This window comes from Lacerta agilis, chromosome 14 (genome assembly GCF_009819535.1).
Source record: "Lacerta agilis isolate rLacAgi1 chromosome 14, rLacAgi1.pri, whole genome shotgun sequence".
Lineage (NCBI taxonomy): Eukaryota > Metazoa > Chordata > Lepidosauria > Squamata > Lacertidae > Lacerta > Lacerta agilis.
The window spans coordinates 19555294-19578966 of NC_046325.1; the positions used below are offsets into that span (position 1 = coordinate 19555294).

The 23673-nt window shown below is 42.0% G+C and overlaps 1 protein-coding gene across 1 annotated transcript; it reads right to left on the reverse strand.

Annotated features, from left to right (window-relative positions):
* Positions 1-283: 283 nt before the first annotated feature.
* LOC117057553 (serine protease 27-like) lies at positions 284-13486 on the reverse strand. Its single transcript, XM_033168403.1, has 7 exons — positions 13429-13486; positions 11889-11909; positions 7123-7288; positions 6444-6718; positions 3845-4014; positions 2637-2873; positions 284-361 (listed from the first exon to the last, which is right to left on the reverse strand). Exons 1-7 carry the CDS (start codon positions 13484-13486, stop codon positions 284-286), a joined length of 1005 nt encoding a protein of 334 aa, XP_033024294.1.
* Positions 13487-23673: the final 10187 nt, after the last annotated feature.

Genomic DNA, 23673 nt, shown 5'->3' on the forward strand with positions numbered 1-23673 from the left:
TATTATTATTATTATTTCTTGTAATGTAACATATTTTTGTATGTCCTCTTTTAATCACACTTCCTCCTAATGTATGTGTTCTTGTATGCATTATTTGTTTGGATAACTGCAGGGGAAAACTAGGAGGATTTCAAAGGATAGCTGTGTTTTCGTTTGCATGTAGTGTGAATTAGGTAGGTTTGCATTACAACATGTAATGGGTGGTCCGCCATTTTGTCTACCAAACCTGTTTCTACTGTCTTGTATCCACTTGGCATAGAAAGGCACTGAAGTGTAGATGCCGTCACAGCATCTTCCCAAGCTCACAACCCCAGCCTGGGTCCAACTTGAGTTGGCAAACAAAGGCTCTCCTGGAGTCTCCCTGTGGAGAAAGATATGGGAGATAGATCCCACAATGACACCAGAGCCAAATAAGGTAAAGGAGATGGAGTAAGTGTATCAATCAGGGATGGGAAACCTGAAACCCTCCATATGTTGTTGGGCTTCACCTCCCAGCAGTTTCATCCAGCATGGTCCATGGTCAGGGATGGTTGGAGTTGTTGACCAGCAACAGTGGAGGGTCAGAGGTTACCAGTGTCTGGTTTAAATCTTTAGTATCTCCAGCATTTACTGGGGAGGTAGTTCTAGTGATTCTGTTAGCCTCTGCCCATTCCCACAATGTTCTAACTCAGTACAGAGGTATCTTGGTACTTGAACGGCTTGGCTCACGAACAAATTGGCTCCTGAATGCCACACACCCGGAAGTGAGTGTTCCGGTTTGCGGACGTTTTTTGGAAGCTTAAAGTCCGATGCGGCTTCCGTGGCTCCTAATTGAGTGCAGGAAGCTACTGCAGCCAGTCAGAAGCAGCACCTTGGTTTTTGAATGGTTTCGGGAGTCAAACAGACTCCCGGAACAGATTAAGTTCGAGAACCAAGGAACCACTGTATATGCATGCATGCAGGATGCAGAAAGAAGAGGAAAAAGCTCAGCAAAGCATAAAGAAATGGAGGTAGTTGAGGCAGACAGAGATAGTACATAAAAACGTTCTCTTTCTCTTTGTGTATACACACAAATATTAAAAGAGAAAAGAAGAAGAAATAATAATCATACAAAGAATAAAGCAGTAAAACTATTGCAAGTATTTTATAATAATTTATTGAATATTATAAAATTATAAGATTATTTTAAAATTGATAATTAAAAAAATCTGAAACATCACAAATAAAAGATCAAGTGACTGAAGAAATTCAATTTAAAGTTCATAACTTATTATGTCTTGTCCCAGGTGTTGAATTTATCTACCACTTGTTTCCACGTCATTTAAAAATGTCAATTAAAAACATTAATTTTCTTTTAAGAACGGAACGACAGGCATCACTTCCAGCATCACTGTAAAATTCTGAAATACCATAGCTTCCAACTGATGTCCATTGATGGAAAACTCTCAGCTTCTTCTCCAAGTGACAATCCTGGGGTTCTTTGGGTGTAACAGTGAGGTGTCATGGTTAGAGTGTTGGACTAGGACTTAGGAGACCAGGGTTCAAATTTCCAGTCAGCCTGTGGGTGACCTTGATCTAGTCATACAGCTGAACCTACCTCACAGGGTTGTTGTGAGGATAAAAATGGGGAGGAGGAGAGCCATGTATGTCATCTTCAGCTCCATGGATGGAAGGTGGGATCAAAATTTAATAATAAATGCTAAAACTATGATCAAATGGTTACAAAGGAATTGAAACATGGCAAGGCTAATGCCTGTATTAATCAGAGAAGTAGGGGTAGGTTTCCCTGGATCTACTGCATGTGGTGATTTAAACAGAGTCCTCCAGCAGCCTATATTTTCCAGGCAAGTATAGGTAGGATGGAAAGCCAATAGATTGCTTTTTCACAGAAGGGCTAGCAGAAGAGACACCAAAGTGAATGTCACAACATGGGCGTTGTGTAGTTGGTCTCTTTTGCCGCCACTCCCATTTCCGCCACTCCCATGTCCACCACTCCCATTTCCGCCACTCTCATGTCCGCCACCCCCATTTCCTCCACTCCCATGTCCACCACTCCCATTTCCGCCACTCCCATTTGCGCCACTCCCATTTGCACCACTCCCATTTCCTCCACTCCCATTTGCGCCACTCCCATTTGCGCCACTCCCATTTGCGCCACTCCCATTTGCGAAACTCCCATTTGCGAAACTCTCATGGTCGCCACTCTCATTTGCGCCACTCCCATTTGCGCCACTCCCATTTGCACCACTCCCATTTGCACCACTCTCATTTCCGCCACTCCCATTTCCTCCACTCCCATTTCCTCCACTCCCATTTCCTCCACTCCCATTTGCACCACTCCCATTTGCGCCACTCCCATTTCCGCCACTCTCATGTCCGCCACTCCCATTTCCGCCACTCCCATTTCCGCCACTCCCATTTCCGAAACTCCCATTTCCGAAACTCTCATGGCTGCCACTCCCATTTGCGCCACTCCCATTTGCACCACTCCCATTTCCTCCACTCCCATTTGCACCACTCCCATTTGTGCCACTCCCATTTCCGAAACTCCCATTTCCGAAACTCTCATGGCCGCCACTCTCATTTCCGCCACTCCCATTTGCGCCACTCCCATTTGCACCACTCCCATTTTCCCCACTCTCATTTCCGCCACTCACATTTCCAATACTTCCATTTCCTCCACTCCCATTTGCACCACTCCCATTTGCGCCACTCCCATTTTCCCCACTCTCATTTCCACCATGCATCTTGACTTGGATCCAGTTGGCATAGGAAGGCACTAAAGTGTAGACGCCAAGGTGGTGGCTTTCAGCACAGCCAACTCCCCAACTTACAACTCCAGCCTGGGTCCAAACACCTTTGAGCTGGCAAACCAAAGGTCCTCCAGAGTCACCCTGTGGAGAAAGAGATGGGAGATAGCAGAGGATCTACGGTGAACACTCTGACATCAGTTTCTGAATCCTGATTTGGTGAAGCATCTGGAATCAGTGCGATAATCAGGGACGGGGGACACTGTGGCCATTGCTGGACTCCACCTCCCAACAGTTCCAGCCTATGGTAAGGGGTGTTGGGAGTTGTAGCTGAGCAATATCTAGGCTCGTCCACCAACTAGGCTTGTCCCACTGCTCTCACCTAGGAAAACCTGCTGTTTACCACTGAATTGGAATGGACGTCCATTTTTTCCCCTGTGGATTGATGTTAGTGGTAAACAGTGGGACAGGGAAGATCAGAAACCAAGAAGACAATAAATTCAATAAAGAATGGGGCGAATTTATAAGTTACCTGGGAGAACACTGTGAAGGGAGGATTTTAACAACACTTGTAATGTAACAAGAATTATGGTAAGAATGAGATTTCAAGGAAAAATAGAGAACATTATACGATGCAGTTGAAAAAGATTAACAATGGAACCCATGGAGGGAAGTCCAAGTATTCAGGGAATCTGATATGTTTATGATTATGATTTTGGTTTGAATGTAAATGCTAATTGTAAAATTGAATAAACAACCTTGAGAAATGACAATAATTCTTTATCACCTCAAGCATGAATGGACAAGATAGTTCTAGTGATTTTGCCAGCCTCTGGCAGCTGCAATATTTGGGGTATTGCCCAAAGAAGCAGCATCACAATATTTAAGATGAAACAAAAGCAATAACTCTTTGAAAAATGGGAGAATCTGAAAAATTGTCAAGTACCATCTCTGTAGATGGAGCCAAATTAGTAAGCAATGGCTAAGTACTATGATCACACAGTATAAGTTCATACATAATAACATAAGGGATTTTAAAATGCCATCACGTCAGAGCCTGCCTTTGTCTGCCACCTGCAATGGCTGCATGAAGAACAGGTCATGGAAGAACCTACCTGGCAGGAATCTTTCCCACCTTCTGGGTAACCAGCACAGATCATATCCTGCTTGACAGGATCCCTGGCCAGGCCTGGCACTGGGCGACTGTTAAAGAGAATATTGCAGACTTCTCGAATTATGAGTGGCACCTTGACTTCCTGGAGGGTTCGTGGGTCTGGCAAAGGCACTGGAGGAGAGAGAGAGAGAGAGAGAGAGAGAGAGAGAGAGAGAAATGGAAAGCGCTCATGGAAGCCAGAGGCGGAATAATTCAAATGCATTCAGACAAACGCAATTTTAGAAGTGAGTGCATGGAGGGGGTGCATTCATCACACCTCAGAGCATGATATGGTGCTTTCTTTAGCATGCACAGTGGGATATCATATTCCACTCAGGGGTGGCATGCCCCAATTTGGCTCCTGAGGAAAAACCGGAACGTGCCAATGCTGCTGCCACCCCCCCACCAAATCCTCTGTTACCTGTGTAACAGCAGCGATGGCAGGTTTGGGTGAGATTTCATCAGATCTTATTGAAAGCTGTTGCCACCACTGCCACTGCTTCTCTGCCAGTGGTGGAGTCTGTGGGACACTTGCAGGGGTGCTACCTCTTAGTGTTCTGCTGCCCGAGGCTGGGCTTCCACTACACCACTACACCTAAGAGCAGCAGGCTAGCTTTGGATAAGATGGCTGTTCCACATCTCTCAGCACTTGCCAGCACTTTTCAGCACTGTGCCTAATCTTAGAGTTGGATCTGGGGAAATTTAAAAATTCGCATTAAAAAAAAACAAATTCTCATGAAAATCCATTTGCATCCCAGTGCAATTTTCTCCTAATATATGCATACATTTTCATTAACCTACTAGCTGGCCCGGCCACGTGTTGCTGTGGGTTTTTTTTAAAATATATATTTTTTTAAATTGTCCTGACCCTGAGAGTATTCTGGACGCTCCTGTTTTCATTTTTCCCTGTCCCTTTAGAGCAGGGGTCAGCAACCTTTTTCAGCCGTGGGCAGGTCCACTTTCCCTCAGACCATGTGGTAGGCCAGACTATATTTTTTTTTTTTTTGGGGGGGAATGAACTAATTCCTATGCCCCACAAAAAAAACCCAGAGATGCATTTTACATAAAAGAACACATTCTACTCATGTAAAAACTCCAGGCAGGCCCCACAAATAAATAAATAAATAAAATAAAAGGACACATTCTACTCTTTTAAATCACACCAATCCCCATTACATAAAAGAACACATTCTACACATGTAAAAACAGCATGGCGGCCATTTTAAGTGAGGGCACTGGGGACCTTAAAGAGCATTCTCTCCCACCCTAGTCCCAAAATTACACAGCCAAGCGGCACAATCCCCTCAGAGCTGGTCTTACTCAGTGCGACCTCTCAGGCATGCCTCCTGCACCATCTTTTTTTCCCCTTGGTGCATGCGAAGCTGCGGCGGCCATTTTAGGTGAGGGCACTGGGGACCACTCCCAGCCCCCACCCCACCCTAAATGCTCAAGAAGGATAATTATTATTATTATTATTATTATTATTATTATTATTATTATTTTATCCCGCCCATTTGGCTGGGTTTCCCCAGCCACTCTGGGCGGCTTCCAACAGAACACTAAAATTTAAATAATCTATTAAACATTAAAAGCCTCCCTAAACAGGGCTGCCTTCAGATGTCTTCTAAACGTCTGGTAGTTGTTTTTCTCTTTGACATCTGGTGGGAGGGCATTCCACAGGGCGGGTGTCACTACTGAGAAGGCCCTCTGCCTGGTTCCCTGTAACTTGGCTTCTCATAGTGAGGGAACCACCAGAAGGCCCTCGGCACTGGACCTCAGTGTCTGGGCAGAATGATGGGGGTGGAGATGCTCTTTCAGCTATACTGGACCGAGGCCATTTAGGGCTTCAAAGGTCAGCACCAACACTTTGAATTGTGCTCAGAAACGTACTGGGAGCCAATGTAGGTCTTTCAAGACCAGTGTTATGTGGTCTCAGCAGCTGCTCCCAGTCACCAGTCTAGCTGCTGCATTGTGGATTAGTTGTAGTTTCCAGGTCACCTTCAAAGGTAGCCCCACGTAGAGCGCATTGCAGTAATCCAAGTGACAGATAACTAGAGCATGCACCACTCTGACGAGACAGTCCACGGGCAGGTAGGGTCTCAGCCTGCATACCAGATGGAGCTGGTAGACAGCTGCCCTGGACACAGAATTAACCTGCACCTCCATGGACAGCTGTGAGTCCAAAATGACTCCCAGGCTGCGCACCTGGTCCTTCAGGGGCATAGTTACCCCATTCAGGACCAGGGAGTCCTCCACACCTTCCCGCCTCCTGTCCCCCAAAAACAGTACTTCTGTCTTGTCAGGATTCAAGCTCAATCTGTTAGCCGCCATCCATCCTCCAACCGCCTCCAGACACTAACACAGGACCTTCACCGCCTTCACTAGAATTGGGGTCTTCCAGTTATCATTTTTATTGTGCATTCCTGATGATTTGTGCTTGTGAAGGTCTTGGAGCAGTTTCAAGGGTTTCCATTTTCAATACTGCTCGTGCCTACAAAATTTTGGGATGAATCAGGATGAGTCCCAGAGTCTGAATGAGCCTTTTGAAGAACATTCCTCACCTGCAGATTCAATATCTCCCCATCCGGTCACCCAGCAGGATTCGTACAAAGGGAACTGTGTAGAGGACTCTGGCAGGCAGATGGGGAGGATGTAGTTGGTGAACTTTATAGGGGACTTCAGCTTAATTAAAGCAATATCTCCACTGGAGGTAGCTAGGCCATTGTAGTCAGGGTGGAGGATAATCTGCTGCACGTCAGATATCACTGCATTATCTGAGAGGTTTGAGAGCTGATAGGCACCTAGAAGGACATTGTATTGGAACATGGGCCCGATTCTGTGAATAGAAGGGGAAAAAATAATAATAAGAGGATCTGGCAATGCTGACCTTTGAGTTCCTGCTGCTCACCCTAACCCTGTATCCCCCAGATAAATTCACTTCCAAGAGCTCAATTCCCTAGGAAGTGGGATGGATTTTGAAACCATTCTGAGAACTGTAGCTCTGTGTGGGGAACATGAATCTCTTAACAACTCTGAGCACCTGTAACATACTATGGTCCCCAGGATTTTTTTGGGGGGAAGCCATGACTGTTTAAAGTGACATGGTTCTGCTTTAAATGCATTGTCCGCCTGAGACATCAGGTACTTGACAGGCAGGGCAAAGGATATTAGCTTGGCCTTGAGCCGTCTTTTGGGTGACGCTTGATAATGGCTGCACAGCAATACCTATCAGATACTCACCTGTTGAAGAAGCAGTGAGCTGCTGAGAGTACCCACTGCTCGGTTATGAGGGAGCCTCCACAAATAGGATAAAAGTTCTCTAAAATGCTGACCTGCCAGGGCCACGACCCTTTTGAGGCTGGTTGGCCACCAACAATTCGTGGAGAGGTTATTGGTTGCCCACACCCTGTGAAGGTTGAGAAGGAAATGAGAGGACTGGAATGGGAAAAGGCCAAGGATAAAACATAAAATACTTACAGATTTAAAAGAAAGAGGAAGCTTTTAAAAATTTACTATGAAGCAACATGTCTTACTTGGATTTGGGATTGGATAAAATTGGAAAAAAGAGGCAATAGAGTTGAAAGGACACAATGACAGATTTGGCTGGCATGCATATCTGTGGTATGGAAAAGCTAGAATACATACAGGATTCCACAATCATATAATAAGAAAATCTTTAATAAAGGTATGGGAAAAATATAAAGAACTACTGGAACCCAAAACTCTTCGCTGGCTATCACCTATTGAAGTATTATCAGTTAAAACGTCAACAATGAAAGAAACATGGCAAACATACAGAGACTTACTAACAGAAAAACAAGGAAAGTTAAAATTGAAAGGCTATGATGAGATAAAGGAAGATCTCCAGAGTTGGTTGCAACACAGGCAACTAAATGAAATTTTCAAAGAAGATAATAAGAAAGGATTTACTTATACAGTTTCAAAATTCCAAAAGGATATTATAGATGATAATTCCAAACTATTAAAGAAGGTGTATAATATACTGTTGGAATGGGAAACCAAAGATGAGGAAGTCAAATCAGTAATGATTAAGTGGGCACAGGATGTAGGTCACAACATACAATTCGAGGACTGGATAAGATTTTGGAAAGTGAATTTGAAATTTACGGACTGTATATTGTTTTTTAAAAAATATTTTTATTAAAGATTTTCTTGGTTTACAGAGGTAGTGCAATGTCTCTCTCGTATTCTTCCATATAACATTTTTACAAATTGGTTGTTGTTGTTGAGATATTAGGGAGAGAAGGGGGAGAGAGGTGGGTGGGATGGAGAGATGGGGTAGGGTGGGGTAGGGTGACGATGTTTGTTTTATTTAATATGTGTAGGGTTTGGTGTCAGCGTTGTCTGTGTAGGTTCTCTGTTGTTCGTTTGCGCTCCTTTGGTGGTGAGAGAGGTTGGGGTTGGCGTGGGACGTGATTGTTCTTTTGTGGTTGGCTGTGGTGTTCTTTGGCCTCCTGTATGAGTGGGGTGGGTGGATGTTTCTGGTCAGGTTAGCCATATTGATTTGTATGCTGTTGTGTAGATTTTTGTCATTATCTTGTTGGGCTGTGTGTGTGATGAAGGGGGACTATACCGGGGTAAAGGTGTCTTCTTCCATTTGTCCCCGTGTCAGTTTCAGCTTACTGGTTAGTTTTTCTAATAGGGTTGTTTCCCATACCATTGGTCCATGCTTATTCCTGACAGGTCTTTCCAGTGTCTGGTTATGACGTTTCTGGCTGCTGAGAGTAGATGGGTTATGAGTTCTTTGTGGTGTACATGGGCATTATTGTCTTGGAAGATGTTTAGTAAGACCAATTCTGGGGTGATTTCTAGCACTTGCTTGTTTATCTTGCATATTTCTCGTGTGGTTGTTGTCCAGAATGTTTGGATTTTGGAGCACTCCCACCACATGTGGAGGTATGTGCTTGTGGTGTTGCATCCTCTCCAGCATTTTGGTGAGGTTCCTGGGTGTATTAACGCTAGTTTTCTTGGTGTTAGGTACCACCTGTGCATTAGTTTCAGGGCAAGTTCTTTTCTTTTCATTGATATGGATTTAAAGGGGGGTTTGGACCACATTTTGGTCCATTGGATGGGGTTGATTTCGTAACTTATGTCGGACTGTATATTGTTGAAGGAGAATTACATGAAAATGATGTACAGATGCTATATCATGCCAGTAAAATTGGCAAAAATGTATAAGAACTGTTGGAGGTGTAAAGAAGGGGAAGGTACATTTTATCATATGTGATGGGATTGCAAGATTATATAAAAAAATTGGGAAATGATATACAATGAACTGAAAAGAATGTTTAAAGTAACATTTGTTAAAAAAAACAGATTTTTGTTGTTGTTAGGTATTTTAGAACAAGAGCTGCTGAAAGAAAAACAGACATTATTTATGTATGGTACAACAGAAGCAAGAATTCTAATAACACAAAATTGGAAGACTGGAGAAGTACCATCTAAAGAACAATGGCAAGAAAAACTGATGAACTATGCAGTTAGCAAAGATAATGGATAAACTGTGAGAAAATGACAACAGGGACTTTCAAAAAGAATGGGAATCTTTTACAGAAGATATATTTACAGAAACACCAAAAACATGTACTTGTTGACAGAATTTAAATAAACATTTACAATCTTATTTTCATAAAACAATGAATATAACACTGTGATAACATAGTGTTGTATATAAACAGCAGAATGTATCATTTGATGTAATAAACCAGAAATGGAAACTGGGGGAAGTCAACGGGGTGTGTGTGTGTGTGAAAAAGCAAATGTTTAGTATTGATATTGGATATTTGTTTTGAAAATAGAAAATCATTAAAATCTTTAACACACACACATACACACCCAGAAATGAGAGGACTTGGTATTATGGTTTGCAGCACAGTCTTGATGGAGCTCTTTGAGCAGAACATGATGAGGACATGGGAATCAAAATTTCTGAATTTGAATTGGTTTTCCAGTCAGTGTTTGCAATTTTCAAAATAATATTTCCAGTTATTGATTCTGCTGGATTTAGTGAACATTTAATCTGGTAAGTAAAACTGACTTACTGTTTCTTTACACAACATTTATTGCCCAATAGTTTCTCCTGAGAACATGTTGGCCCTATGCTGTCCATGTTTATCACAAGTAAGTCTCATTTTCTTCAATGAGACCAAGGACCCAGCTACACGTGGTGTTAATTATGTGGTTTGCCATTGAGTGCAAGATCTTTCGTTCACAGATTTCCAATGTGGGCTCCAGGATCTGGATTGGGACCTTGATGTGTGCATTTGGGAACTTTAACCATTTAGCCTCACCACAGCCATGATCAGGATTAGGCCCTCCTCTGCATGGGGGAGAGGTTACCCTGAAGAACCAAAGTTGAGTGAAAAGTCTTATAATGCCCTTCCCTGCCACACTGGGGTCCCAATTAACACCACCTGTACTTTGGCCTTAATTGCCATGTAAGTGATCAGAGAACTTGAAAAAATTACTGAAGAAGTGAACAGCAAACAGATGTTTTATCTGATAAACCAATATTCACTAGAATATACAAATAAAAGCAAAATGTAAATCTTGAGAACACGGAACACTTAAAAATCTCTTTCCCCTAATCATAGGGCTACAGCCTGTGTGTGAGTGTTTCTGATTGCTAAATCTTGAATTTCTGAATTATTTCTGGAAACCCAGTTGGATTTTTCATTTTCCATTTTAGCATAAGAAGTGCCCATAGTTAGTCACAGACAGAGATGGGCAAATTTATCAATTTCAGTTTCAATTTCAGTTTCTTCCAGTCTTCTAAGTTCAGTTCCACACAACTTTGCACCCCCCCACAAAGGCCTTAATGAAAATTCACCAGCATTTTTGTACAATTTCCCCTAATGTAAACATTTTTGCAAAGCTATTTCCCCTACTTATAATACATCTTTGCATGTAATCAAATTCCCCACCCAGCTCTAGTCATAGATGTGGCAATGGACTCCCTGAGTTCTGGACTCCTGGCTCTCAGTCCAGAACTTTCCCCACTAACTCTACTGTCACCAGAGCCGGAAGCAGAACCTCCTAAAATATTGGGGTTTCAAGTTTCTATGGGTGAGGGATTAAGATTCTTTGTGTGAGAGGCTTGATGGGTGGGCCTTCATTTCTTTAGCTAAGCGGGTGGAGTTGCAGGCAAAGTGGGCAAAGGAATGGGTGAGACTGTTATCTTTGTGGAGAAAGGTACATTTCAGCCACACAAAAGTCCAGCGGTTTCTACACCCCCCCACCACATCTCTTCTGGCAAGGAAGAGGCACCAATATGGTTCAAGGATGCTTTCCAAGCAGACAGAACCACTCAAGGACAGCATGGAGCCTGGCTGGAGAGAGATGTGGCCTTTGGAGGGTACATGGGGAATGAGGAGAGCCTTGAGCCTAGCTTCCCCATCCCTGTTTGTGGCTTGGCTTAATGTCTTAAGGAAGTTGGTCATCTAGAAGACATTTCTTCTGAAAACCATGCAACAACACCTGGAATGGGAGAAACCTCTTGCTCTATTCTTGTAATGTTCTGGAACCAACTTGATTTGGATCTACTGTCTTCATATTAATGTGGCACATTATCTGAGGTGAGAAGATTGGATAACATGACCTCTGATTTTAGCAGCCCTCGTTTCGTTTTCATCAGATTAATTATGAAAAGTATGGAAGAAAGAATGAGAAAAGGAATGGAATGGGGAAAAAAATCAATGCAAAAAATAAAGGATATATTTAAAGAAGACAGAGGAAGGAAGATTGGAAGTCAAGGTTAGGGAATAAAGTGAATGTATTAACTGTAATATAATATGTGACATAATGTGTGTATATATGTATATACCTAAAATCAATAAAAATATATATATGGAAAAAGAAGTATCTTATCTGCTGTGAGGAGATTGGATAACATGATCTCTGATTTTAGCAGCCCTCATTTGGTTTTGATCTCCCCCTGGGTGAAACTCCTGTGCAGATATGCTTCCAATATATTGAATTGCTCTTACCTGCTGTTGAGTTGGCAGCACCTGAGGAAAATGAAAAAGCAGGTACTTCAGGTAAGAAATATTGTAGAAGAAAGGTATAGCATAGGATTGTATGTAGGAACAAGGGGAAGGGACCTGGTCAATGCAATGCAAGCCATAACCAAAGCAAGAAGCTCCCAATTAACTTTTTTTTTTTTTTAGATCCATGTTTTCATGTGAATGTGTCTGCACAAGATATATATCTTGTAAGGAAATGGGCTGGGGCAGAGGAACAGACTTCTAAAGAGGTTTGTGGGGACCTGATGTAACATCCTGATGTCACACACACAGTGTTGTGAGAAGCTAGGGAACAGAGCTGAACATCCTCTAAACATTGAGGGGCCCCACCCTCCTAAAAAGTTTTCCCCTCCACTCTTTCAGTTTAGAATGAGGGACACATGATGAAGCCAGGTAGACTTGAGTCTCAAAATCCTTTGCTCTTAGAAATAAGTATTCTGTGTTATGCTGAGCACTAGTGTAGGAGACGGGGGGACGACGAAGGGGGCGGTCTGCCCCGGGTACCACCCTAGAGGGGGTGACACTCTTGGTGCCCCACGTGACACCAAAGCCAAGCCCTGTGGCCGCCCGGTAAAAAGCCACGCTCAGTGGCGGGGCTCGCAAATCTGCTTAGTGTGCGCTTTGTTATTTCCGGCTCAGGTGGAGATGAGGGGGAGGGGGAAGGGGAGGGGGAGGGTGGAGGGTGGAGGGTGGAGGGTGGAGGGTGGAGGGTGGAGGGTGGAGGGTGGGCCCGCCCCCGCCCCCGCCCCCGCCCCCGCCCCCGCCCCTTGCCTCCGCCTCTGCTGGAAATAGTAAAGCGTGCGCGAAGCAGGTTAGCTGGCGCTGGCTTTGCTGCTTGGGCTCCGAAGGTGTGCTTGGGCTGTGGGCATTGGCGAGCCAGGGAGGGGCGTCAACGGACCCAGGGAAGCCCTCCACCCGCAGCCCAGCTGGAAGGAACGAAGCAAAGCGCTGAGCGGTGCTGCTCGGTACTTTGCATTGTTCCTTCCAGCTGGCCTGCGGGTGGAGGGGAGGGGCGTCGGGCTTCTCTTCGGCCGCTGATGCCCCTCCCTGATTCGCCTCTGCTCTGTAGTGCCCATGCATAGCATCACTACGTATGTGTCATACGTAGCGACGTTGCACATGCGCGCTACGGAGTGACTCTGCCCCCGGGTTTGCTGCTGCGGGTGGCGAAGTGGCTTCCTCCGCCCCGATGCTGAGCATGTGGTTTCCTTTCCTCGTCAAAGCAACAACAACTGCCTGTGATTTTGTGTGAAGGAGAAATGCTGTTTTGATAGCTTCCCACCTTTGCATTGCATGGCTTAAAGGTGCAAGATGCATCAACCTTGCTGAGGTTAAGATGTAGTTAATGTGAGATCACCTACAGAAGCTGCTTTGAGCTACGAGGAAGAAATGCAGTGGTGAGCTTTTTATTTAAAATATGTTTATAGCTCAAGATTTCCTTCCTATCCCTGAAATGAAGGCTGCATGGAGGGGATTTTTGCCTTTCCCAAACCCCATAAATCACCTTGTAGAATGGTCAGCTGCAGAAGCCCCACAGCCAGCACGAAAGACACAGTTGCCATGGCTGTCCCTCTTTGGAGTGGTTGAGCAGCAGTCGGTTCTGGATAAGAGACGTTTTATTTCAGTCTGAATGTCTTCTAGGATCAAATACAGCATCAAGGGTGAAAGGATAATGCTCCCTTCATTGAATCTGGAGATACAGCACACAAACCCCAAGTCCCTCAATCCTCTGGATCCTAGCAGCACCAGCACTCCAAATCGCTGCTGACCTCCTGAGACCTCCTGTCTCCATGCCTTGGGCTATGGTTGCTGAAATATACTCGGAGTCCAGAGTGACTTTCATGCTCTTTATTCAGCTCATAGTAGTGAGGAATACAGTTCCCCCAAAACGTTTGCTTTATATACACTATTTACACAATGGGCCCCACGTGATTGGCTAATTCCGGGATACTCCTGTATGCCAATCGGAATGCGGATTCACTTCCACCTGGAGCTGGATTGGGTGGCTCCTGCGGACCAATCAGACTGCTGCAATCTCAATCCTATTGTTCTGGGACTAGTCAGACTGCTGCAATCTCAATCCTATTGTTCTAGGACCAATCAGACTGGTGCATTTTGGATCCTATTCATCTCAGTACATAACAGTTGCCAAACTGTCTGGCAGTGCTTGAGTGCTATTATGGATTTGGAAGACTTAGATAGAAAGTAGTACGTAAGTGTTTTAAAATAAATCAATAAAAACAACCAATTACCAATTAATAACAGTGTAAAGTAGTTATTGGGGTGTATGGGGTATTAGGGGAGGAGTAATACCTCTGGTGGGGGACAGATGGATGCCAACAACAACAAAATAGTTATTGTTGTTATTATTGTTGTTATTTAGTGGTACTATTGGTGGTAGTTTATATATAGCCCCATTTATATGCATGGCATTTATGAAGAACAAAAGAGTAGGTCCTTGCCCTGAGCGGCTTACAGTCTAAAATTCAGCACAGAGGAGAAAAAAAGTACGGGGAGAAAAATGCAGGGCTAAATAGATGAATCATATTGATGCATACTTCTTGCTTTCCAAGACTGTAAGAGGCAGCACTCCTTTGAGTTTTTATTTCCTTTGGGGGAGAAAACCCTTTGTGTGTGTAATATTTAGCTGATTTACAGATATACAAGCTGAGCATAGTACACCCGCAACCTGAGGTTCCACTGTAGCCAGTCCAGGGGCTGGAAGTGCCTAGATCTCAGTGTTGCCCTTGTAGAACTCAGCAGGGAGGGTGATGGGGACAAAACTAGAATTATTTGGCCCTGCCTGTTATAGGATCTTGCTCCATCTAGTGTTGGTCTTCACCCTGACTTCCACTCTACTGTTACAATCAGCACCAGCTACCTCTGCCTACCCTAAGGCATGCTCTAAGGCAGAGGTAGGCAACCTAAGGTCTATCTCAATCGCCTTCTCAATCCGGCCCACGGACGGTTTGGGAATCAGTGTGCTTTTAAATGAGTAGAATGTGTGCTTTTATTTAAAATGCATCTCTGGGTTATTTGTGGGGCATAAGAATTTGTTCATTCCCTCCCCTAAAATATAGTCCAGCCCACCACATGGTCGGAGGGACAGTGGAACATGGCTGAAAAAGGTTGCCGACCCCCGCTCTAAGGGAAGCACATAATGCAGAAACTTTGGAGAAGGTAAGCAGTTTGGGAGGGAGACCACCAGTAAACCTTGTTCATGCAGTCTCCAGCTCCAAGGAAGGTGGGAGGAGAAATGAACAAACAAATGACCTCAAAAACAGAGGGGCACTCCCCTCCTTGCCTCTTTTAATCTACCAGAGGGAGAAAAATACTAGGTTAACAGAATAACACTGACTTTTCCATTTCCCAATTTCACACACAGAAGCACACCACCCCAGCTGCTAAGGTAGCTTTAGAAAGGATACAGTGGAACCTCGGTTTTTGAACGTAATCCATTCTGGAAGTCCATTCAGCTTCCAAAACCTTCCAAAACTGAGGATCAAAGGGCTGTCAGCAAGTTTAATAGGGGAAATAGAGAAACGTGCCTTGGAAGCCATTCAAATTCTGAGGCGCGTTTGAAAACAGAAGTATTCACATCTGGGTTTTCGGTGTTCGGCTTTCGAAACGTTCGGCAGCCGAGACATCTGAAAACCGAGGGTTGGCTATACACTTAAACTAGCTCTCAGCATAGTTTGGGGGGGGGGGGAAACCAGACACAGATTCCCAGCTCTGAATACAAATGTTTTGTAATGTAGCAAATTTGTGTCAAAACTAATGGGTTTTATCCAGTGCTTTTCTTCTAGGAAAAAAAAGTTGCCGGAACTGTGTACCCTTGAGTACCCCCAGAAAAAAAAGCACTGGTTGTATCTGGTGTCCACCTTACTCATAAGCCCATTGAAGTTAATGGAGATGACTGACTTAGATTCATTAATTTCAATGGGTCTGAGTAAACTGTAGTTGGATCCTACCCATAATCTGTGTCTCTCCATCCTTTCTTTTGAGAATGCCTCTCAGAATATTTAGGGTGTTTTCTGTCCTAGTGTTCAATAGCCACAATTGAACCACCCCCCTTTTAATTTGGAATAGTGAGGAAGGGAGAAGATGTGGCTCTCTGTAAACCCACACACTTTATTCTTGTACAAATTAATCCCATGAACATTGCAATGAGGGGTGGGGGTGTGATGCCTTTTTTTTAAAAAAAATTAAGTATTTATGCATCATACAAACAAGCATTAATTAAATCAAACAATTAATACAAAAACAGAAAAAATACAAAAGCAAAAATACAAGGATATAAACATAATAACATAAACCAAAATAAAATTTTTTATAAACATTATATTCTCCTAAAAAAAAGAAAAGAAGAAAAGAAAGAACATTAGAAAAAAGAAAAAAAAGGGGAAAAGTGACTTCCAACTAACTCCATGCAGATCTTTATTTCTCATATCACTGGTTATCTGTAATGATTAAATTTTTGGAGAGATATTCTAATTACCTGTGAGGTTTTTATTCTAAGCTAAACCACGTATGAATCTGGGAATTGGTTCTCTTCATATAATTTATAAAGACTTCCCACTCTCTCCTTATTTTCTCATTAGAATCATTTCTTATTAAACTTGTAAATTTGGCCAGTTCTAGATATTCTGACAATTTAAGGACCCATTCTTCTTTTGTTGATAATATATTACTTTTCCAATCTTTTGGGATTACTATTCTGGCTGCCATTACTGCATACAAAAATATTCCTATAGTTTCTTTTGATATGTCTATTGTTAAATAGACCCAATAAAAACATTTCTGTTTTTGGGGGGAAAGTGTGTTTTACATTTTTTTTTTAATGCTGATAGATCCTAAAATCTGGCATTCCAAACCCTCCTCTGTCTTTGGTTTCTGTTAATAATTTAAATTTAATTCTAGGTTTTTTGTCCTGCCAAATGTATTTAGCCAAGAACCTGTGCCATTCCTTAAAACAATTTAGGCCATTAAGAACCGGAATAGATTGAAAAACGAACAGCATTTTTGGTAAAATGACCATCTTGATTGTAAAAATTCTTCCCCACATCATAAGTTTTAATTTACTCCAAATTTCTAAATCTTTCTTAATTTTGTTCCATACCTTAACATAATTATCTTTATATAAATTAATATTTTTCATGGTGATCCAAATTCCTAAGTACTTTGCTCTGTTGGTGATCTTAAGTCTGTTTCTATTTCTAATTCTGCTTTTTCTTGTATATCTAAGTTTTTTACCAAGAGTTTTGTTTTTTCTTTATTAATTTTGAATCCTGATAGTTGTCTAAATTCCTTTGTTTTTTCCCAATGTTGCTGCAATACTCTCTAGTGGGTTTTCCGATTGTGATTATTAGGTCGTCTGCGAAGGCTTTAACTTTATAAGCCCTTTGTCCAAGTTTTATTTCTTCTATCTTAGGGTCTTCTCTTATTGCTTTCAAATATACTTCCAAAACTATGATAAAGAGGAGAGGCAAAAGAGGACAGCCCTGTCTTGTTCCCTTAGAAACACTAAAGTCTTCTGATGTTTCACCATTCATAATTAGTCTAGCCTTTCGGGAGTAATAAATCACTTTTATACCACGACATATTTTCTTGCCTATGTTCATCATTTCCAAAGTTTTCTGCATAAATACGCACAAAACATTATCAAAGGCTTTCTCTGTGTCGATGAGGATCAGTGCTGCCTTCTTGTCTGGTCTCATTTCTAAGTATTCTATTGTATTTATTACCAATCTTATGTTACTATAAATTGGTCTTCCCGGTAGGAAGCCTGATTGAATTTTATTTATTATTCTTGCCAATATCTTTTCCAATCTGTTAGCTAGAATTTTTGCAAATAATTTATAGTCTGAGTTTAGAAGGGAGATTGGTCTATAATTTTTAATTTCCTCTAAGTTGGATCCATGTTTTGGTATTAATGTAGTTAGGTGCTCTTGCGATGATTCTGGCACTTGACCTCCTTCTAAAATTTTGTTCATTATTACTTCTAACACTGCTTATATTGTCTCTTCCAATCATACATTATAGAAATACCATCTGGACCACTTTTAGTAGTTGTAATTCTTTCTTTTATTTCACGAATATTAATAGGGGGATTTAGGTATTTCTGTTCTTCCTCTGTTATTTTTGGCAATCTATTGTTTGTAAGAAATTTTCCTATTTTATTTTCGTCAATCTTTTCTGCTTTATATACATTTTTATAATAGTTCACGAAACACTTTTTAATTTTTTCTGAGTCATTTGTAGTTTCTCCTTTTTCTATTATACTGCTTATTATTTTGTCCTTCTGTTTCTTTTTTAGTAACCATGCTAACCATGCATTTTACCTGGTTTATTTGCAGATTCAAAAGTTTTTTGTTTGAGCCATTTAATTTTATTTACGACTTCTTTGTTTAGTAAATTCTCAAGTTGTGTTTGTAATATCCTAATCCTCACTTTGGCTTCCTCGTTTTTAGGATTTTTTGCCAATTCTTTTTCTTTCTGTCTTATTTCTTTAAGCATTAGGTTGAAGTTTTGATCTCTGTTTTTCTTTTTCATAGCAGATTGCTGGATGCAGATTCCCCCATATATGCTTTACTGGCATCTCAAATTATATTAATGTCTGTCCCTTGTTTGTTATTAATTTGAAAATATTCATCTAACGTATCTTTGGCTTTTTAAACTATATCTTCATCATTCAGAATACTCTCATTTAGTCTCCACCTTTTCATATTCTCCTTCTCTGTGTTATTTCCAGCATTGTCGGGTTATGGTCTGACATTACTTTGGGCAAAATTTCTGCTTTACTTGTTCTTAATACTATTTTCTTGGAAACCCAAATATTATCTATTCTACCTCCCGATTTTGAGATTCTGAGAAGTGTGTAATATCTTTCCCATTTGGGTGTTTAATCCACCATATATCGTAAAGATCCAAGATTCTCTACAAATTGGAAGAAGGTAAGAGGTAACTTCCCACCATTCATAACCCTGTCTCTTTCTGTTCTGTCCAAGTCTACAGAGGTCACACAATTAAAGTCTCATACGAGAATTATATTTTCATTATTATGATCCCAGATTTTTTCTTCTAAATTCTTATAAAATTCTGATTTCTAACTATTTGGGGGCATAAATTCCTCTTTTTAAGCCCTTGCCACAAACAATTTCCCCTCACAGGCAACCTGTTTATGGAGCATTCATCCTAATTTTTCGGCAGGGAGGTTCACTGTCACTGTGCTGAGCAGATATTCTCCCGCACTTCCTAGTGCATTTCTCTTCACTCTCATCACAAAAATATCTAATTTTGCTAGGAAGTGGGTTTGTTGCGCACAACCTGATTTTGCTGGTTATGTCATTGAATCCCCCTGCCCCGCAAAATAGTGACAGTCTAGAGCTGTCACTCTTTAAACCCGTCTCCTTTTTACACCCCTGAAAGGTGGGGAAAACTTGAGGGATTGATTCCCACTCACCAATCCATCACATTTTAGCACAATTAGTTGCAGCAGCTGCAGTACCAGTAAGGAGGGGAAAAAAACATGCTCCACTCACTTCTGATTCGGCAGTCCTTCTCTGAAGTATCTTCCGGATGGTTCTTTTCCAGCGAATGCCAGGAAAAGGTGTACTTCGATCTCTATTAACTGTGCTATATAATGTTCCATATTAAGGGGAAAGGGTGGTGCTTCTTAGCATTTCCTCCTCTTTGTGTTCTTGAGAGTCTCTATATGTCTGGAGTGGGGATGCAGCATATAAATCTCAGTTCTTTGAATACATACCCTCCAACATTTCTCTGATGAAAATAGGGATGTCCTTTTCCATAATAATAATTTTATTATTTATATCCCGTCCCTCTGACTGGGTTGCCCCAGCCACTCTGGGGAGCTTCCAACATATAGAAAAATATAATGAAATCAGGGCCTTTTTCAGCTGGAACCAGTGCTTTTTTCTGGGCGTACGCAGGGCTACGCATACCCCTAAACACTTCGTGAATCTAAGTTTGGCCCGTTGAGGGGCAGTGTTTCAATATGAGTAGGAAAATGAGAGGGCCCCTAAACATTTTTGTTGTTGTTGAAAAAAAGCACTGGCCAGAACCCACTGGAACTTAGTTCCGCCAACTTTCAAGTTGGCCCCATTTCAATGATAAGAGAACAAGGGAAGTGTTCATGGTGAGTTCCAGCACCTTTTTTTCTAGAAAAATAGCACTGAATAAAACAATAAACATTTTAAAAATACAGGTGTATGGGGTATTAGGGGTATTAGCCTTCAGATGCCTTCTAAAGATTATATTGTTACTTATCGCCTTGACTCAGAGTTCGCATGACTCCATACCTGCCAACATTTCTCCGATGAAAATAGAGACATCCTAAGGAAAAGTGGGACATTCTGGGATCAAATCAGAAACCAATATAATAATTCTTCCTATCTATGCCTCTCTCCACTGACATGTAAGGGGTATTCATATGGTGAGATTAATATGAATATATTTGGATGTTGAGTTCCCCCCTTTTTTCTGTAAGTACATTCATGCTGGACAGAATGGGCCCTTTGCCTGACCCAGCAGTTTCTTCTTACATTCTTATGGAAACTTCAGGTCAAGAGGCAGTCTATCTAGATTCCTTGGTCCCTTGAGGTATTTGGCAGCTAGACTCGTCTGATGTTCTTATGAGGGCACCATGTTGACAAAGGCTGAATTAGATACTGGAGGTGGGGAGAAGCTGTTCTCTGGCCCCACTCATTTTAGCTGTCCCTCTGTCATTGCTAGTGTTTGCTTTTAATTCATTGAAGACTCTTAGCAGACACATCCCCTCCTTTTGAAGTTATATATATGATGTTGGGAAAGATGGAGGGCACAAGGAGAAGGGGACGACGAGATGGTTGATCAGTGTTCTCGAGGCGACTGGCATGAGTTTGGCCAAACTGCGTGAGGCAGTGAAGGATAGGGGTGCCTGGTGTGCTCTGGTCCATGGGGCCACGAAGAGTTGGACATGACTGAACGACTGAACAACAACAACAACATCATATGAAAGCCTAGCAAGCAATGATTCCTTCCTCAAACATCCCCCCTCACCTTCTCCAACACCCACCCACACCCAATTCTGTTCCATGTTGTGATATTGGGCCTGCCCAACCCTGCAAGGGTGCTTCACCTAGAGAAGGGAATCCAATACAAGCGAGGAGAGCCCTGGGCTCAAGCCTGACTTCTTGGCCAATATGAGATTGGACAGCACCCCCTAGGGAAATCCAACATCACTATCTGCTTTGATCAGCAAGTAGATTATTTTTTATCACTCCCCTCAAATGTCACCAGAGTGCTCTGAGTGCTTCATGTCCATAATCTCTCTCCGCATGCTAGAACTCTATGAAGCTGAATGTTGGATGGTTCAGGACAGAGAAAAGAAAGGGCTCCTTCATAGTTAAACCATGAAACTTGCTCCTGCAGAAGACAGTGATGGCCACCAACTTGGGTAGCTTTAAAACAGGGCTGGACAAATTCATGGAGGAGAGGGCTACCAATGGTACTAGTCACATGCCCTCATGACTAATAATTTCAGTGTTGTCAGGGACAAGATCTTTCAGCCATCCATGATGGGATCCTTGCTATGCAACCTAAATGGTGCCTCTACGTTCGCCCTCTGCAGCTAATTGTAGCTGCAAGTGGATGGGGTTTGGACTTGGGGAATCAATGTAGGAGGAAATTCCACAGGGAGATACATAGATCTCCTATGTAATATCCACTTTGGCCCCCTCAAACAACATTGCCTGTGTATTCCAAACATACAAACATCCTGTCCTAGTTTTGCCATTCTTACCTGGTTCCTTCATAGCTGGGCGGAAAAGACTAAATATTCTAGGAATGGTGGCTAGTTATAGAGGGAAGGAGAAATCACCCTTTATAAATATACCAGATGTGTTATTTTATCATGCAGCATTATGTAGTAGTCTCACCAAACAAACGCATTAGTTTCCTGGTTTGAACAACAATAAACAAAATATTTTGATTTTTAAAAATAAATATAGAAAAACACTGTAAAGGGTGTGACTCTGCATGCAGCATGAGATGCAAAACAGACCACAGAGAAGGAAATGGTTAGAGCAATGCACAGAAGCCGTAACTGGGCAGGATATTGGGTGTGGTCACGTTGGTCATGCTCAAAGTAGATCCCCTGCAATCACAAAAAATAGTTAACATATTAATGTGCATTTTTGTAATTATGTATGCAATTCTACTTAATATGGATGTTTGCAAGCCTCCCAGAGTGGCTGGGGAAACCCAGCAAGATGGACGGGGTATAAATAAAAGTATTATTATTATTATTATTATTATTAGTAGTAGTAGTAGTAGTAATGTAACATATTTTTGCATGTCATTTTCACTAATATATCCACTTTTAATCACACTTCCTCCTAATGTATGTGTTCTTGTATGCATTATTTGTTTGGATAACTGCAGCACACAATTAGGAGGATTTCAAAGGATAGCTGTGTTTTTGTTTGCATGTAGTTTTGGAAGCGTGAATTATGTAGGTTTGCATTAAAATGGAAACTCAACAAAATTTATCCCCCGAACCTATTTTAAGGAGAGGGCACTTGTGAGGCAGTTGCATCAACTATCTGGGCTGTTTCCTCATTCCAAAGCTCAAACATTGTTTTACAGAATCCAGCACCAGCTATAAAGATTTGCATGTCGGTATCGCTGCCACACCTACTGCAATGAATACCAATAGGAGGAATTTATTTCTCTTGCTTTCATTCTTTTACTTCCATTTATTCCATTGTTATACTATCATTCGACGGCAACTATAGACTTACTTTGGTTGTATTCAAAGCACTATGTGTAGCCATCGATGGCTACACAAATAAAGTTCCAGTGTGGTTGGTAACCATACACACTCATTCACCCAGCGTTGTAAATCATGTCAGGACTTCTATTTAACAGGTTTAATGTTAATAATGCAATAGATGGACACAAACCACTCACACCCACTACCCACAGTGGAGGCACCAGGCGAAAACATTCCCCTTCAACCAGGCCTTGGGAAGATTAACATGCGATGCCCTTTTAATCATGGGTTTACTTTGGTTTTGTTCTTGTTTTTATTAAGCACTTTGTGATTCTATTTTGTATTTTTATGCTGTGATCTGCTCTGAGATCTTCGGATGAAGAGTGGTATGCAAACTTAATAAATAATAAAATTAAAAGAAAAGAAGAAGAAGGGAAGAGAAGAAGAAGAGAAGAAGAAGAAGAAGGGAAAAGAAGAGAAGAGAAGAGAAGAGAAGAGAAGAGAAGAGGAGAAGAAGAAGAAGAAGAAGGGAAGAGAAGAGAAGAAGAAGAGAAGAATCTGGTGCACCGGTTCTGTACATGCCAATGCTGTAAAAGGTAAAGGGACCCCTGACAGTTAAGTCCAGTCGCAGATGACCCTGGGGTTGCGGTGCTCATTTCGCTCTATAGGCTGAGGGAGCCGGCGTTTGTCTGCAGACAGTTTTTCCGGGTCATGTGGCCAGCATGACTAAGCCGCTTCTGGCGAAACCAGAGCAGCGCACGGAAATGCCATTTACCTTCCCGCCGGAGCGATACAAATTTATCTACTTGCACTTTGGGGTGTGCTTTCAAACTGCTAGGTTGGCAGGAGCTGGGACTGAGCAATGGGAGCTCACCCTGTCGCGGGGATTTGAACCACCAACTTTTTTTTTTTTTTTAAAAAAATATTGTTTATTGAAAACAAGATTAAAATCAATACAATTTGTCCATACTGACATTT